The sequence below is a fragment of the Pararge aegeria genome, chromosome 15 (assembly GCF_905163445.1).
Source record: "Pararge aegeria chromosome 15, ilParAegt1.1, whole genome shotgun sequence".
NCBI classification, from domain to species: domain Eukaryota; kingdom Metazoa; phylum Arthropoda; class Insecta; order Lepidoptera; family Nymphalidae; genus Pararge; species Pararge aegeria.
The window spans coordinates 5,820,534-5,839,281 of NC_053194.1; the positions used below are offsets into that span (position 1 = coordinate 5,820,534).

At 35.3% G+C, this 18,748-nt stretch overlaps 1 protein-coding gene across 4 annotated transcripts in view; it reads right to left on the reverse strand.

Annotated features, from left to right (window-relative positions):
- The window catches only part of LOC120630092 (lysine-specific demethylase 3A), a 229,075-nt gene that overhangs the window by 110,632 nt on the left and 99,695 nt on the right, over positions 1-18,748 (reverse strand). For all 4 annotated transcript variants that reach the window (XM_039899237.1, XM_039899236.1, XM_039899239.1 and 1 more), the window contains one exon: positions 1,321-1,432. In XM_039899237.1, coding sequence (XP_039755171.1) covers positions 1,321-1,432 — 112 coding nt within the window. The remainder of the gene's footprint in view (positions 1-1,320; positions 1,433-18,748) is intronic.

The window sequence follows — 18,748 nt, forward strand, 5'->3', positions numbered from 1 at the left end:
TAAAAATTTCTAATTATATTATACTTGCCATTCAAATTAAGAACACGTAATTATTCATGCATTCTAACCATTACCGTTAGTGGCCAATTAATTATTTCTAATACAATAGATACCTTTAAACGGTACTAAATTCACAGTTAATGAGATATTTATTAGACAGCATTGCCGTCGATTGCAAATGGCCCCTATTCATCTTCAGCGCAATCGCCAAAGCGCGAACTTTAGTGAAAGTATGGGGGACGACAATGCCGATTTATTGTTCTCCCACACGACCAGCAGAGTGCCCATTGTTTGGATACCATTCTAAATTATGATATTAGATGGTTTATATATTGGCAATTATAAATTATTCAAGTCTGAAAATTAATAATTATAAAATGACAAATTTAATTTAGTAGTGTTATCCTTTCCCCACTCTGCTCTGTGGTTAAAGCAACACGAAACACATCTATATCGAACTCAAGTAAGAATTTAGTTATCTAAAAAATCTTTTCAAAATGGTCTTCTTGCAAATACGATTAGCCCTATCAGTAAGCTTAAGATACATATCTATCTATAATCGCTATAAATATTTGACAGAAAATGTATGTGAATTAGCAGGTAGCACTAAAACGCCTTAAACATAAACGACTTTATTCGATTACTGAAGTTGGGCGGGCATAAATTTGTCGAGAAGGACGAACATCCGATCCGAACGAATATTTTCGGCCGATCTATAGGCCGAAAATATTCGTAGTAAACGCTACTTTTTTTTGCATCATGAGTTTTTTTTTTATTGCAGTCAGTGTTTTTTTTTTTACTTTTATGTAGCGTTATAGATTCACGAGTGTTATTTATTATTTATTTATAATATACACTTTAACTCAATAGGAACTCCCAATTTTCCACGTATGTATCATTCTACGCATAGCTATTCAGTGTTCAGCTCTTACTGCCGTTTGACCATCAAATTGAATGGGTCCAATCTAGGATCACAGACGTAGTCAGTGCACCTGAAAGCCTCGAATCCTCTAAGCCGCATTGCCGTATACTATTCCCTTTGAGATTGTCTTTAACTATTCTGGTTAATACGTAGGTACGCTTGTTATACAATGAATTCAAGCGTACGCCTTTAAAACCATTTTATGCTACTGGCAGCTTCGAGATTTCCAAAGTTTTATTTTTAAATGGCTCTATTTTATTATAGTCTTCGATTATGTTGGCGGCAGTATTTTAATTCAATAAGTAGGTTAATTAGTTTATTATTATTGAGACAGGCGCAATTTAATTATTCATTTGTATTAATCGTGTCCATCCTTTAAAAAACCAATGGCAAATTACCTGCAGGTTGTGGCGGCGGCTCTACAGTAGTGATCTGTCCGTTGTTTTTAACACCAGTCTTCTTTCTAGTATTTGTTGTGGCAGGACTCTTAGTGGATTCTCGTTCAACCCTCTGTAATAAAAAGAATTACAATAAACATTAATTACACTCGTAGGTTGCCTATGCTGGGTCACAATACAGACTTGATAATGCCAAACTTTTCAAGACGATTTCCGAGCTAAGATAAACCAAAAAAATTAAGTAATATGTTATATCAACGAAGGTGTCTAGTTAACAAGAATTTGTACTATAATAATAACGTTATAATTTGATCCCATTTGCTTTGAAAAAGCCCAACGCGACGTTTCAGTTTAAATGTTATTTACCCCACTTGTGATTACCAGAGCGTTCTGCGGTCTCATTAAAATCCAATTTAGGTCACAATCTAATCTCTTGTAGGTAGTAAAACGTAGCCACTAAAACAGCGCCGCCTTACCGTTATTCAAACACTTGTAAACATATGCGAGAGTAGAAATTCCGGGCAAAAATTTCAGCAATCTTCAAATATGGCAGCGGAGAAAAGCTTTTTTGTATGGGACCGCTGTGTCGTGCAGGCGTAATCCACTTATTACGCCTGGCGGTTCCTGGGTCCGAACCATGCTGAGTCATTGTTCTGGCTCGCTGAGTCACGGCTCAATGCTCAGCTCTGATCCGCCGACTCAGCAACGCACCGTGCCGCATATTACGCTGACTTGCCAGAATGTATCAATGCACTGCACTAATGCTGATTGATACACGATAAGCTCTATTAATTGATTGGGAGCCCTTAGTTCAATTTCATTATTGAAATGACATCAATCATGGATAGAAATCCCACGACAGTGCCTAGTGATATGTGAATGGCTGTGAATCGTGAACACAAATAAGGAAACTAGTTACTTAAGACAATTAAAAGTATTAAGATAGAGAAACTGAAACAGCGATAATAAAGTTATCTTACTAAGACGAAAAACTTTTTTGTTAGGAAATAATTGGAGTACATAACATGCGAATCGTTAAAAACATTCGGATTACGAAAGCCGTAAAGTTATTTGGATGTATCAGCGCAAAATTATTAGAACAGCTGACCATTGTTGACGTAACACAAAGCTCTAACAACATGAAAGAAAATGGAGGGGGTTTTACGAGTAACGGCACGCCATGCCAACTATCGTGAAAAATGGGGCATGCGGTGGTCTGAGGGAGGTAATCGAGGGGAGGATAGGGTGGGTTGGAATGTTTATGTGCACCGGCGAACATTATGCCGTGACAGAGAGCTGCGTCATCGGGAAATTGACAACAACGGATACTACACTGTTTGAGGGCATATATAATATCGGGCATACAAACTGCTTTTTCCTTTTAACGTAGCCCATAAATTACTATGCGAAATCTCTGTCATAATTTCGCAATTTCAGTTCGGGCCATCTAGTATGAATGATTTGTTTATTTCTCCGGATAACTTATTTGCTTTATAGGTATATATATGTCACTCTACTAATTAACCTGACTCACATTTTAGTTAGTTAAGTTTAATATTAATTATTTTAATCCGATTTAATTCATTTTTGTTTTGTTTTGTCTCCTAATAATTGATTAAGTTAATTTTTTTATTGTAATTTAGCTTTAAATATTTATACTTTTAAAGGTTTATATTAACTGACTAATAATTAATTGTAAATAATTTATAAGAATGACTTTTTACATTTTAATGCGATAACCTGTAAATAGTTAAACATTTACTATGTGACTCGTTCCAAAAAAAAAGTTAGTTTTAATGTATCTACTGTTGCTTGACCATTATAAATAAATAAATAAATAAATGTCACGTACGAGCTGTTTGTTATACCTACAGTTATAATGTGGGGACATTGCTTGAGCTGAATTAAACAGACGATAGCCAAAAATATTAAGGTTTTGTAATTTACTGAAAAATATTATTCATTTCAAGTCCTTCACATTTAAATATATAAATAACTTTAATTACCTAGTTATAGTAAGTAAGTATGTATATAATAATAATACACCCCACCAATCGGTTTCCCTTGGTTTTCCTAATCCTAAGGTTGCCTGGAAGAGATCGCTACTAAGCGATAAGGCCGCCCTTTGTATCCTACTTTTTAAGTTTATTTTTGTTGTGTGCATTGTTTTTTTTTTTTACTATTTGTAGTTTACAAATAAAGTGTATAAATAAATAAAAAAATAAATAAATAGTAAACTTAGTTTTAAATATTGTTTATTATTTATTTGTGGGATTTCTTGCTGAAAAATACTACCTAGGATAATGGCAATGTTAATGTATTATGTATTCATACAGTAATATAACTTATATATAACTAACTCACTGAATCGTTGGTTGAGTCAGTTGAGAGCATGTTCGCCTAGGTCTATCGCTCTAGGTACTAGGTCCTTCATTCGAATGCAAGTTGTGTTAAATATCGTTAGGTATTGGTTTTACTGCCAAGATGTTCTTAGTATCAAGTAGTGACAACCTAGTCTTAGGAATTGGTATTATCCACCCCCGTACCTCGGAGATCCCATTAATGCATCCGTTCGTTATCACTAACTTGTGGTAATAATAGTCGTTATAACCCGCCAACTCATATTGAACTATCATGGACTTCTTGAGCTCTAAATTACTCTCCCCAGGAGGAGATCTGTGCCCAGTCCTACTACTGGGCACAGATCTCCTCATCTAACGTGAATAGTCTGATAATGATGTTGACTGCTATAACAACCCACAGAATTGCGTGGTGACGGCAGATCAGAATACATTTGGCACAAACTCTCTTCTTACCGCGGGTGTCGTGAGAGGCGACTAAGAGAATATAACGGAGAACTGGCATCATCCTCTATGCCCATAAACACCACGTTGGGCGCACAGGTTGGTAGATCACTACCATCTACTGCGATTACCAACGTGATTATATATTTTTGTTACGCTTTCACGCAAAAACTACTTAACCGATCCTCATGAAACTTTGTACACATATTTTTGGAAGTGTTGGAAGTAATATAGGATACTTTTTATCCAGACATTAAGCTCGTTTCCTCTGGGAGAGGGGATGAAAGTGTTTGACGATTTTTCACCATAAATCCGACAAACTATAACCGATTTAAATAGTGTTTAATTTGTACTATAGAGGTTATAACATGTATTTCTTTTTGCCCAAACTTTGTGTAGATGTGATGAATGTGGTTGGAGATAGAGGACAGAACTCCTCAGCGGACAGCAAAAAAACCCCCATTTAAGGCTTAGCGATACTGAATACTTTAATTTTTTTTAGAATTACTACTAAATTGAATGCCATATCAAAGACAAAATCAAACGCAGACGAAGTCGCGGGCGACAGCTAGTAAGCTATTAATGAATGAATAATCTGTTAGTGCTGTTTTAAATTGACAACTACCAACTATAAAATATGTTTGACAAGCGATTTATAAGGTTGTCAGCATAACATGAAATATATGATAACTCTACATCATACATAGTAAGGTCCCTCCACTTACGGTCATCAATCAAGTCTTTCAAGGGGCAAAATGATGGATCGGTTGTAGGGTCTCATTTTTTTAGTGTCAAATAAAGGCGGAAGATAGCGAAGTGAAAGTGCATTGCAGTGAAAGTGTGCACGTCGTATGACTGACCTACGCAATGCGACTGAAGTGGGCCATGGTTGCTTGCTCAAGAACCGCGAATAGCATAATTCTTCAACTTATCAATTAAGGCAGTTTTTCACTATACCTGTACCTGTATTTAAATTGACCACTAAAATAGTAATATACTTATTCGTTTCAGGATTTATAAAAATTTCACCCGCTAAGAGATAAATGGGTATGACATTTTTACGAGAACGTGCTGAGATTACTCAGGAGCTATCTGTCTGACTTAATAAATATTTGTTATTGTGATATATATATATTTGATAGCCAACTTTCAAGAATGGCAGGCGGGAAAGTTGATGCGGTGTGTCGGGGTATATTTGTAGGATAGCGCAGTAATTCTGAATGGGATAATTATCACTGCATGTACAAAGATAAAGGCTTAGTATGTTAATCCCAGGAGTTATTATCAGTTATATTTCAAAAATAGATACTTTTTGCGTCATTGAAGCAACTTAATAAGATATTTACTTACACATTGGGTATATATAAAACAAGGTATAATAACAAATTTCAGTATTTTTCTTTATTTCAATAAGCAGATGTTCTTATAAGGATCAATTAAAAAGGTGAAATTGCGGTATCAGTATTGTTCAGATTCAACCCTTCTCTATTCTGACACGCGTACTACTCTCAAAAGGTTACGAACCTTTTGTCTAGGGCCCTCATTCAATTGCAGGTGCTCACAATTTCTTTTATAAAACACTTGAACTTGACTTGACACTGTCAATTTTAACTATTATAAGAAATTAAAAAAAGACTTGTGTTTTATTTACTTAAATAGGGGTAAGGTTTCTTTCGCACCTTTAAAATATTATATATTAGTTTCACTACTTCTTGAGATTAATTTATAAAGATATCTTGATTCCATTTGTCAAGTTACAGTTTTATGTCAAGCCGTACGTTTATTGGCGTTGTTAAAAATTCAAAATTCAAAATTCATTTATTTCAAGTAGGAGTAATATAAGCACTTTTGAATCGTCCAGTCTGTCTGTGTGTAGTGACTCTACCATCGGTTCGGAAGGCAGACTCTACCGAGAAGAAGCCGGCAAGAAAGTCAGCAGTTGCTCTTTTCCAATATCATCAATTTACATTTTATATTTAAAATTCATTTTTCTATCTAATGAGAGATGAAAGCGGAGCCGGATGCTTCCAAGCAACCTTGTGATTAAGATGTTAGTCACCATAGAGACCATCGGAGACCACATAAAGCCGTCGATCACGATTATAATACCCCGCCTACTCGCATTGGAGCAGCGTGGTGGGTCAAACCCAAAATCCATCTCCCTATAGAAGTAGAGACCTATGCCCAGCAGTGAAACCCTAACACGCTGAAGATGGCAATGCTTATGATTATATTAATATCATGAAATGCCCCAAGCGTACATGCTTTTTTTTATAGTAAGCTAAGGTAAGGTAATAATTGCACTGTGACCATCTATTATTTATTTATTTATTTCAAACAAACACATAAAAAGTAATAAATAAATAAATAAATATACTACGACAATATACACACCGCCATCTAGTCCCAAAGTAAGCGTAGCTTGTGTTATGGGAACTAAGATAACTGTTGAATATTTTTATGAATAATATACATAAATACTTATAATATAACATATTACACCCAGACACTGAACAACATTTATGTTCTTCACACAAACATTTTCCAGTTGTGGGAATCGAACCCACGGCCTTGGACTCAGAAAGCAGTAATCCAAAGATACATACAGATAAAGTCTGTGATTTCCACAATAGGATTCCCTGTGTCGTGGAAATCACTCCTTCCAGGTTGAATACAATAAACTATCTAACTAACTTAATAATAAAACAAAAAAAAAACAAAAACATAAAAAAAACAGCTTGGCATACAAATTCTGTTGGAGCAAGAATGACAAAAAATTGTTCTCTAGTGTGTGTAATGTGTGTGCGTGTGTATGATTGTGTTGATGTGTGTGTATGACTATGTTTGTGTGTGCATGCGTGTGTCTCTTTGTGTGTTTATGGTATGTTATATTTATTCTAATATTGTGAGCATTTTTTCTATTTGAGACGTAGGTGTTAAATCTTATGTGCCTGTAATTACACCGGCAACCATGCCATCCAGACCGGAACACAGCATTGGAACAATGCTGCTTAGCGGCAGAACTAAGCATGGCGATAGTTCTTCCCGGGATGAGCTCAAAAAGTTTTACTACTACTCTGGCTCTGCTATATAATATAACAGGAAAATTTCTGTATTATAATGTAATATAAATGTGGAATTATATACATATATAAACTGTTTAATGTTTATATACTCAGGCATTATGTTATATGTAGGCACATGATTCCGTAGGGCGATATAAAAGCGAGCGATCCATTTAATGCCCTGGAGAAAGGGATAGCCCACCCACACTGATACAATGTGGCCTTTATTTTGAAATTTCTTAAAGGATAATTCCTGAAATCGTCTAACGCCTACGAATAACCTAGCGGGAATACAGATTGTGTGCCCCAGCAGGGCTATCACAGGCAGGAGACAAAAATTATATCCCTCAATAATATCCCCTGAGTAGGGATTAAATTAACGTGTCCACCTGCTAAAGCACAGGAACATGGAATGATAGAAGTTCACCCCCGTTTATTATTACACATATTTTATTTGGATATTATTTCCACTCGTGCGCCGATGCTCTGAGAATAAATAAAGCTGTAGGAGAAGATACAATTTTATCCTTTCCCCTGCCTATGTTAGCCGTGCAGAAGAGAGAACAGACATCCGTTCTTAATATTATACATCCAAAATTGTTGTTGATTTATCCTTTTAAATAAAAGCAGAATATAATACTTCTTGGCGTGAGTTTTTGCGTGATAATTCAGAGTTTAGAAAGCAGACAAAGACAAAGGGTAGACTGTAGTGAAGGAATAGAGCAAGATGAAGAAGGTATAAATACTTTTTATACAATTACAACACACAATCCGAGATACCGTTAATTCTCCTATAATTCTCATTGTTATCAACCTATTGCTCGCGATTGAATGAAATAACTAACATATTAAACACATTACTAACTTTAAGAATACTCAAGAGGGAGTACGACAGACACAAACGAGAGAGCAAAAATTACCAAGTATAACTGTACCGACTATTATTATATCTATTGACTATTACTGTAGTTTAACGTCATGATGATTAATCTGTGTGGGCTGTAATCGCCTTAAGAGATTGTTTATTTTCTATGCCTTAATATTCACCTACGCAGTATCATATTTGAAGGTGTCATCAATAATGTAACGGTGGACGAAATCTAATGTTTTTAAAAGACTAACGTAATCAATTCTAGTCAGGATCGAATCTCCATTGTAAACCAGCGATTTAACTATAAGCAACGGATATAAAATCATAAACTTTACACAAGAGTTCGTAAATTTGAATGAATATTGTAGTGGTAGTTACCCCGCCACCAATGAGCAATCATGAAAATTTTACCCAACGACGAGCGACCTTATTATTACGTGTTTATTTATTAAATTTTCTATTATTATTGTCTTAACCCAGGAATTCAGGCCGCAACTACTTATTATGGATCCACTTTCTCTTACCACTAGGCTACCAAGGCTTTCTAGGAAATAACATTAAAAAGTTACACCGTTGTTATGAAACTTGCCAGTTTATGGCAATTAAAAGTAATCTCACTTTACCAATAAAACGACCGCTACTGGAATGGTTATTAGTTACGTAAGCAAGATTTAAGTAAACCACTATAAATTTCTAAGTCATTAATCTAATAACTAAGTAACAGCTATCTTTTAATAAATCTACTACGAGTATGTAAAATATATTCTAAAAAGCAGCATGTTATTATTTTCTCACTTTGACATTATTCAAATCTTAAGTTTTATTATATGGATTCAAAAGTGTACCTAACTTTAACAATAACAGGGTTATCATTGGATTAGCTAGAATGGTAGCCCAGAATTAAGATAAAAAATTGAGCTCCTAAGAGAAACGACTAAACCAGCGAAATACAAAAAGTAATTAATATGTATCCTGTTATTCGTTAAAAACTATGATGTTTTTTATTAGCTAAAATCTCATATCATCCATGAAAACTCAATTAACATGATTGAGCAATCCGAAACTTTAACTTGTTATAATACAAATTGTAAATAGCGAAGTTAGATAACTATTTTATCATAAACTATATTACGATTAAATGTCCAATTTGACTTCAGAAGTTTCTTTACTCATAGGAATCCGAGTGCAGTAGGCAACACTAATAGATATACATAAGTTTAGTAAGTAAAGTTTGTACGATTACGTAGGTGTATACCGTTAGGCGTAAAACCAAAATGTAGTGCATTAATTGTCACAGATAAAAATTGTTTTTAGAATAAATATCAAGCATTTGAGTGTCTTGTCTACCTACTTTTCAAAGTAGGTAGATTACACATTTTATTAATGATTTCTAAAAGTTTACCATTGTACGTATAAAGTAAACTGTAATGTGTGTAACGTTATAAAGGTGATAAAATGTGTCCTATAACTAAATAAACTTAAAGACAAAGGGGATATTGTAACAAAATTTTAATTAAAATTAGATTCTTTCAAGATTTTTTTATTGATCTCGAGTTTTGTATGTGGGAGAAGATTTAAATTTTATATTTCTGAATTAACTTTTGTACCTATATATCTCTTGGATTAGCAAAAAACCACAAAAGTTCTCAAAGCGCCGCAACATATATATACCTAGCTACCAACACAGTTATCAAAAACCTTTCGAAAGTTTTAAAACACGGTGGCAAATAAATATAACGCGAAACTAGATCGAGTTAACTTTCACGTTTTATATAAAAAGGTTAGGTTTTTATATTCCAAAAAATCACCTCAGCATTTTATTTTAACGAGCAAATAGAAGTAACAGGAAACGTCCGCATTCTTAGTGCCTTTACGAGTTTGCACAACTGTATGGCTCTTAGTGCCGGTACAGGTTTGAGCAAATAGGTCTTAAGTGTAAGAAAGATGTTACGAGACATTTGTATAGTAGTTGAGATAGCAAAGTGAAATACAGAAGTACAGAAATACAGAAGTATTTCACTTTACGTTAAACAAAAAAAACCGGGCAAGTGTGAGTGAAACTCGCGCATCGAGCGTGATTTTCGTACTTTTAAGTTTTAAGTTTACAAATGTTGTTCGATAACAACATTTGGCGATGGCGATGCCATCAGCTCACTACCATGTAGACACGTTTTATGTATCGTACGTATCAAAAGCGCCGTCTGTGGACCTATTTGAATATAGAAATATTTGACTTCGACTTTTGACTACTTTTAGATTTAAAGATTAAGGAATAAATTCTTTCTATGATTTGATAGGAAAAAGGAACTAACCCTTGTTTTCATTTCGAGTGGAGAATATAGTTTAAAACTTCGTATAATAACGTATTAGTTTGTAACCCTCGTAGCTTTAGTTTTCAGTTCACGTAGGCAGTTATCGCCATCATCTCACTATACGCATCAAAAGTGCCATCTATGGGACCTACTTGAATAAAGACATTTTTTTAAATTCCACTACAAGTTAGCCCTTGACTGCAATCTCACCTGTTGGTGAATGATGATGCAGACTGAGATTGTAGTGAGTATGGTGGCCATACCCCTAATCGGTTTTTTACGCCACATCGCACAGGAACACTAAATCGCTGAGCGGCAGGTCTTTGTCGGTAAGGTGGTAACTAGCCACGGCCAATGTCTCCCACCAGACAAAGACATATATTTAACTATATAAAGCATTAATATGTTAGTATCTTTTGATTGCGATGACTTAAAAGTTTTTTAGGTTTACGGCCTTGAGTATTTTATTTTATTTTTACTTGATATCTTGTTAATACAAAACTTAAACGTGCTTTTAAAAGGGCACTTATAAGGCCAAAGCAAAAAGTAACCTCATTATGTCAAGCAATCTTAAATTTAATATAACTCAAACGATCGACCGTAAATAATCTTTTCAAACGAAAACATAAATCAATCGGAAGTAAAGCTGAACGCTCACAGGAAGTTCGATAGCGGGTGAACGGCCTATTGAATATCGCCAGGTGATTTATTCTCGTTAGGGATAAAGACCCTTGTATACTACCTATACTTAAGCAAGTATCACGTGCTGATTTAATTGGCAATATAAGCTTATACCTACCTATAATCTAATAAAGATCTAAGCATTCAATATACAGTATCTTAATTAACTACTCGAGCAAAGTCCCTTGTAACGATTCTTTTTAATATAACCTCTTTCCTTAGGAAACTATTATAAGCTTACCGAGAAGTTAGTCCGGAGTAATGAGAAATAAATTAAGTGTTACAACTCAGGTACAGATCTTTTAAGAACATTACTTATTTATTTTAATACAGCTAATTATATGAAACCACTGAATTTAATACGACATTGCATATACAATCACTTTACCAACCTGTTCTTAAAAGGCTACTTTTTATGATATCCCTAATCTACTTAAATATTATTTTCTGAAGGCAGAACAAGGCAAGAACTGATATAGTTCCGAATTTTATACGCTAAAAAGTTTATATGAAACACTTATTAAGATTTCCGATGTTGCAATTAACAATTTAATTCCCCTGCATTGTTTAAAATTAATAGTCAAATTCGCGTTGAAATTAATAGTCAAATAAACGTTTCATTGCCCCTTTTAGATTCAAAAAAAAAAGAAAGTTCGATCTATCTATACAGTGCATTCGTATGGTTAACTAGTAACATTATGTCTATTTATCTTTTTTAAGATATTTTCGTGTAAGTGGTACCACGTCATTCATGCACATTATCCAAGGTTTTACATATATAACATAAAATCCTATACACAAACAGACTCTTCATTTAACATAATATACAATTTGCATGTTAGTTTTTATTTTGTTTTAATAATTTATGGGTATTTACGGAGGAAAGCGAGAACTTTGAGACACAGGTTTTGAAAACCTTCTTCATTCAAGGCATATTAAAAAAAAAACATTTCATTTCAGTTACACACTTTAAGTAGGTAATTATTAAACACATAAATAAAGATGACTGATGAATATTTTCATGAATTACAACATTAATAATTATAACATACATATAAACACCCAGACTCTGATAAACATTCATGTGCACCCAAACATGTTCCAGTTGTGGGAATCAACCCTGGCCATGGACTCAGAAAGCAGGGACGCTGCCCACTGCGCCGGCAATCTGCTATAATGCAGACGAGGTAACATAATTTCAAAATTCATATTATATCAGACATCGGAAATGGTTTTATCAGTAATTTCATTATAATTATAACTGTATCCGTTCACAAAATTAACGAACATAACTGATAACGAGGCAGCTGTAAAAGTTACATAATTCATAGTGATTAACGTACAAGTTGATGTGTTACGTAATAACTGCACGCTCCGGTTGACCCCGACAATAACTGTACTTACAGAGGGAAGTGTACACTCTACACTCGTTACTAAGCACCTCTTCTAACAACTTACCTGTATTATTGGAATAACTCTTCCGGTTTTATAAAGGAAATTTCATGTTTGGTTGAGCGTTGACGCTTTCGAAAACTTTGTATTTTTTTTTTACTTTCAATTCAGCATTTCCAGTAGGTATTATTTTAATTGAAAGTGCTGCTTTAAGCAGATGAAGAATGAAACTTAGCTTTTTTAAAACAAATCTGGGAATATGTTTATTTGAAAGAGAGAAAGAGTGTAACCCTGCTCTGTTATGTATAATTGAAGCATAGTAATATAATTGCGTCACAGCATGATAATTTGAGGGCGAGGTTTTAAGTTCGACTGATAAGATCCTAGGACCTTTTTAGCTTTAATCGTAACCCTGCACTAGACAGCGCAGTGTTGTTAGTTCTTCCACAGCAAACCGAATAGAAGCTTCACATGAGCAAAAAGCCGATATGAAAAAAAGCTATGTATGATTTAGTAAGGACTATGGTGATGAAAGAATAGTTCTAAATCTAGTCGCGGTCCGATTTAACCCGATGTTTTATTACAATAAGCAAAAACGTGGGAAGAGACTGTAAAGACTTCAAAATACTATATGAGGAAGTAGAAAATAACGATGACATAATGGGACTCAGTCATCAAACCAGTCTGCGACACGACAAAGGACCCTCGTGCATAACAATTGCATAAAAACTTCCGAAAGGCATTACGATACAACGACCGGGCGACTTGCGCACGACACTCCATTTCATAGTAATAATACCGTACTTTTTAATCAATAACCAGTTTAGCTCTCGAACTCAACTGATGGTACTTAACTGAAGATGCTGTATAAGACAACTTGTAATAGAGGTAATGGTAGTTTAATCAAATCATTATACTAAGCAGATCTTAGACCGGGGCTTATTTAAAGCAGTTTTTTTGATAAAATGTCAGTTTTAGGCATTAAGGATTATAGTTCTGAAACTAAACGTGACTATAGATGAATTATACTGTTTTAGTAATGGTGTACCATCAACGATGAAATACTTCGCACTACTTTGGACTTTATCGAACGTTGCGGTAGTGTTCGTTAGATGCATGGGTCAAAAGAGTTCAATAAGCTAAACTTTCTCCACTTTGAACTAAAAGTCAGTGAAACTGAGTAGGTATGAACTGATGTTAGATGTACATAAATGTTCTAAGTATACCACCTCGCTCGGGGCTGTATTTGTACCACGCTACGTTCATACCGTGTTCCCTGTACGTTTATCTCAATCTGGTATAGAACGCCGGAGGGCAAGAGTGCAACACGACTCGTCCGACCGCCCTCCCCTCCCACCTCACCGTACTAACCGGTATTCCTAGTCCGCTCCCAAGCTTAGCCTGCCCTCTCTAAGTAGATTACAACCTTAATATGGCCATTGGCTACCGATTAGTGGCACCGGTTTGTGTAGCACTACCATGCGCACTAAATCATAAATCGCTTAAATCTTAAAGTTAACTTTAATCTTATTTGAAACAAATATCTGCAACACGATCACGTTCTGATCATTATAGTAATATGCAGTAATATAACAAAGTTTTTATAATTTTTGTTTTGAGAATGCGCTTATCAATAATTGGTGATTATGTCGGTCCTGTAAATTTATTGAAGAGATTCATTTAGGTGCTTTCATTTGCCCATAAAGATAAGGCCTAGATGATATTTCATATATACATGAGTTTATTTAAGTACATTTAATTGCACGTGCCAAATTAGATTAGTGAGATATTTAAAACTAAATTGGTAATTATATATCGTTCTGCTTCTCCGAAGGTACAAAATATGCAAGCGAAAGAGTTTGTATTACGAATATGGTGGGAAAGCATGTCACTGAAATATGAGTAAATACAATTACATCACACTATGATGCCAAAAGTAAGACAAGATACATTGAATAGTAAAAAAAAAGCATCTTACATCACTTATACACGGTAGTAAACTAGGATCCCTACCTAATATCCCTAATATATTTTATTAACGTCGTATTCCCGACTATTATGAGAAGGGGAAACGTATAATTAATCTTCGTGGACACAGAGCAAAAGTGGAACGCACGATAAAGGAGAAAATTATCCTTCAATATGTTATATATCATACAACTTTCGAAAATGTTACCAATACAAAATTTTGTTGCCACTCTTAATTTTAACATTTTTATTTACAAACAAATTACGCAACAGAAACCTTTATTAATATAGTCAATTCGTTCAAAGTAAACTGTTTCAATTCAAAGTGCCTCCGTACAATAGCTATGTACATTCTGTACTTAAGGCATTGTCAATTAACCATTTCTATGCTTCAGTATTAACATCCCCATGCTAAAGTTGTTGGATAGCATTGTTCGCGTTGCGTGATATTTGCAAAGGCAAAGTAAATGCTTTTGTATGCCCATGTAGTGGTGGTCTGTTGTCAGGTGAGATTTATGCTCGTAGTTGTAACATGCGCCGGGTGGGCGGACGTGGGACGTAGACGATACGAGCTCGGCCACGCCGCCTCTGCAATGTTGCGTCTGGACCATTTAAACCCGTATTTGGAACGACACTCGCTGCCTTTCACGGAATCAGTTTTTCAAAACTTAACAATACCGTGAAAAGCAACAGCATTACCAGTTGACCTAAATCTATATTCAAGATCTACAAACTGCTGCAACTTTGTTTACTGAGCGACGCCGTCCAAAGAAAAGGCGACACATGCCTTTTAATTTGGCTAGCCCTAAGAAAATAGCACCGTTGGCACAAAGGATTCCAATCAACGGGCGAATGTTTATAAATAGCGTCTACCCGACTGCGGTCGCTTTATAATCCCGAACAAAGGAACAATAACGACTAACAAAGAAGTTAGAAAAGAACAAAAGCAAACATCGAAGCGAGTCAAACAGGCTGTTTCCTTCCAAGGCGACGTAATAACAATAACAATATGGCGACTAGAGCGTGCGTGTTCGATAAATGATGCGCGCAATTGATCAAAGTCGATACTCGCGAACACGCATGAATTTATTCAGCTTTGTCTTAATTACTGCCCGAATTAACGGTCTACTGATCTGCATCTGGAAAGAGACGGTTAAACAAATTGAGCTGGAGTGGGAAAGAGATAGTGCTCTTATCGGGGTGTGGCTATCAGTAGCTACTTTTTATTCACTGCAAGTACCTACATAGTTGCACGCGAGCGCATATGTATATGTGAAAATGTTTATGTATCCGTGTTTATATTAGGCAGTCGTGCTCATGCTATTATATGCTAATTAGCTTTCCGAAACTTATACCGTGTTGAAAATAAACATAGACATAAATAGTTATGATGTGATCTCTAGAGAAATTAAAAATACCAGAGTTAGCTCTACTAGGGTTTTTATTCTCGTCAAATATGGAAGTCAATAAGCGTGGGTTACATATAAGGAAACAAATTATAAAATAGTCTAAATCGTATAATGTGTAAGCTAGCTCTACTGGAAATATCGCAGGTGCACTACATCGTTAATGTCAATGACCAAAGCTAACCGGTGTTCAACGGTGACTCATGTGAGACGGGCGCCGCTGCATGCCGTTGCGTCGCCTTTTCAGCACAATGGCCACAAATCACCAAAAAATCACTTCACAACTGAGAGCGTAACATTCAAAAACATGTGAAGCTAGTGCGGTGAAAGGTAAGATGCGTTCCGTAAACCGTTCCGAGCTAGCGAGTAGCCGAGCGTGGTGGTGTCGTGTCGGCGCGGGAGAATGGCGCAAACTGGCACCGCGGGGAGGGAGAGCCCCGCACCGCCCTCGCTCACCCCCCCGCACGTCCTCGCCCGGCCACCAGACACAGGCTTGCATAATTAATCAGACTTCACACTTCCACTCATGCATTGCACCTTCCGCGCACGCAAGGTCATCGTTTTTGTAACTACAGACCGATAAATCATCGATTTTAGGAAAGTGACCTCTTTTAGCATTTATTGCTTTGTCTTATGGCTATTTTGGTGGTTATTATCGTAATATATCTAATTCCAGCTTCGTGTAATAACACTAAGAGTTATAAGTCTACTAATTGCCTACTACCTGTTCGTGCACACGAGTTCAGCGTTCTGCGTTTTTTCGATGTTTTTCTAACTCATCGGAATCGTTAGTATTCCCGGGATAAGAAGTATCCATGTCTATCTCCAGTATGCAAGTTATAACTACGCAAATGCTTGCTGTGAAGTCGTGCAAAGATAACAAGGGTATTTTTCTAATACCCCGAGAATGATACCGTATGCTTTTCCGGTATAAAGGTATATTATGTCCACCTCTACGATGCAAGTTATACTGTATAGGAATGCCTAATCTGACCAAGATCAGTACTATGGTTGAGCGGAACATGGATAACAAACAAACTTATTCACATACTTTCATCATGATCATTCTCATCCTCTAATAATATCTGTTAGGTATACAGACATTTTCTTAGCAGAACTCAATAAATACTCAAAAAGTTGCGGCCTCGTTGAAACCTCGTTATTCTCAGTTTAAATGCATTAATGCTATACCATATTTTTATTAATATACCGATTGAGATAAAGTTAAAATCTTTAAGTCACCAGAGGCTAATTAATTACTACCCACTGGAAAAATCTTCAAAAACGAAGAACCTGTCTACGCACCCAAATAAAGAATAAAATAAACCACTTTTTAAAAGAAGGCGTTGCAAAGAAAACTGGAAATTATTGGAAAATTTAATTATCAGTCACCATATTCCGTAGACCTGTCCCGTTGAAATAACAAATAAATCGTAAAATGCTATTTTGAGCTCTTAGTCACCTCTATAAATCTCTATAGACTGGTTTTTGTAGCAATACAAACAACCTTATTTTAATTTTAAAGAATTTTCGGTAAGTAACGTTAGTATAGCATGAGAAATATTAAGAGCAGTTTTTTTAAGAATTTGCTTCGTGTAATAATTCATTACTAAAACAACACAAAACAAAAGATTTTATTAATTCTGATATGAAGGAATACTATTTAAATATTTTGACAAAATTTGCAATGATCATCAGATGATATTCAAAATTTACGAATTAAATATGTAGAATATGTACGTAGTAGAAAGTTAATGGCAATAAACACATAATAGACAATACGAACATAATAAGATGCAAAAAGACGCTAAACAATAGAACGTGACTGTCGAAAAACTTGAAACCGTCTGTCGTGCAGGTCAAAACTAATATTAACCTTCAAACAAAACAAGAACAAAGTAGTGAGTGGCACGTTACACAGACCCTTCCGAGTCCCCGGGGGTTGAGTCGGGGGATAGAGCGCCGGAGCCAGACGAATCCCGGCGTCCCGCACTTGTCGCGATCGATATCCGTATCCGCTGCACGGGAACTCGCATTAACTAACTCTGATAGAGACGGAAAGTCGGTCGATGTTGTTGCAAACTTTACCGATTACGCCGAGCAAACCCTCCTCCCACTTCGTAGTAAATAAATCAACAACTCACGCAACGATATTAACAACATCGCATTAACGAAACCTATTGTGGCTCATTACCACACTCGCTGTAGTAGTACGCGTTGATTAACTGTTTTTATTGTTGTCTAGCATAAACCGAGTATAGAAAATAAACGTGCCTGATTTATTACCCATTAAGATCTAGCCTATTAATTTGACTAGTTAATAACTTAATTTAACGACCAAAATACTACGTAAATTGGCATGATTACATTCAGCTTTAATATCAATAACCTTTATAAATATTTAAGACTGGACTTAATTGCTGTGTTATGTAATATGTATTATGTAAAATGAATATTTTAGCAATCCTAATTTAAAGAATGTTGACAACTAAATTATGAGACATTGAATGATATTACAAACATCTCCCATTTGTCATCTAATTATAACTATAGTTTCGGCATCAATTTTTTAAGGTCACACAGGGATTGACAATTATCTTTTGTATGACATATGTTATGGGTACATAAGTAGATGTTTAGTTTTTCATATTTATAATAATGATCCCTACAAAAGACCTATGCTCAGGAGTTAACGTCACAATGATGATCAGGATAATGATGATGATGATGACGATAGTAATTTCTTGTATCTTAATTATCGTGATGTTTCTAAGTAAATTAATTTGCAAGTCAAAACAAAAAGTAAACAAATAATAGATGAGTCATAGCTGTTTCTGTAAACAGGCAAAGTGCACGAGTTATATTATGCAAATGGATAACTTATTACTTTTCACAACAGCAATGTGTTACACACTCGAACTTAATAGAG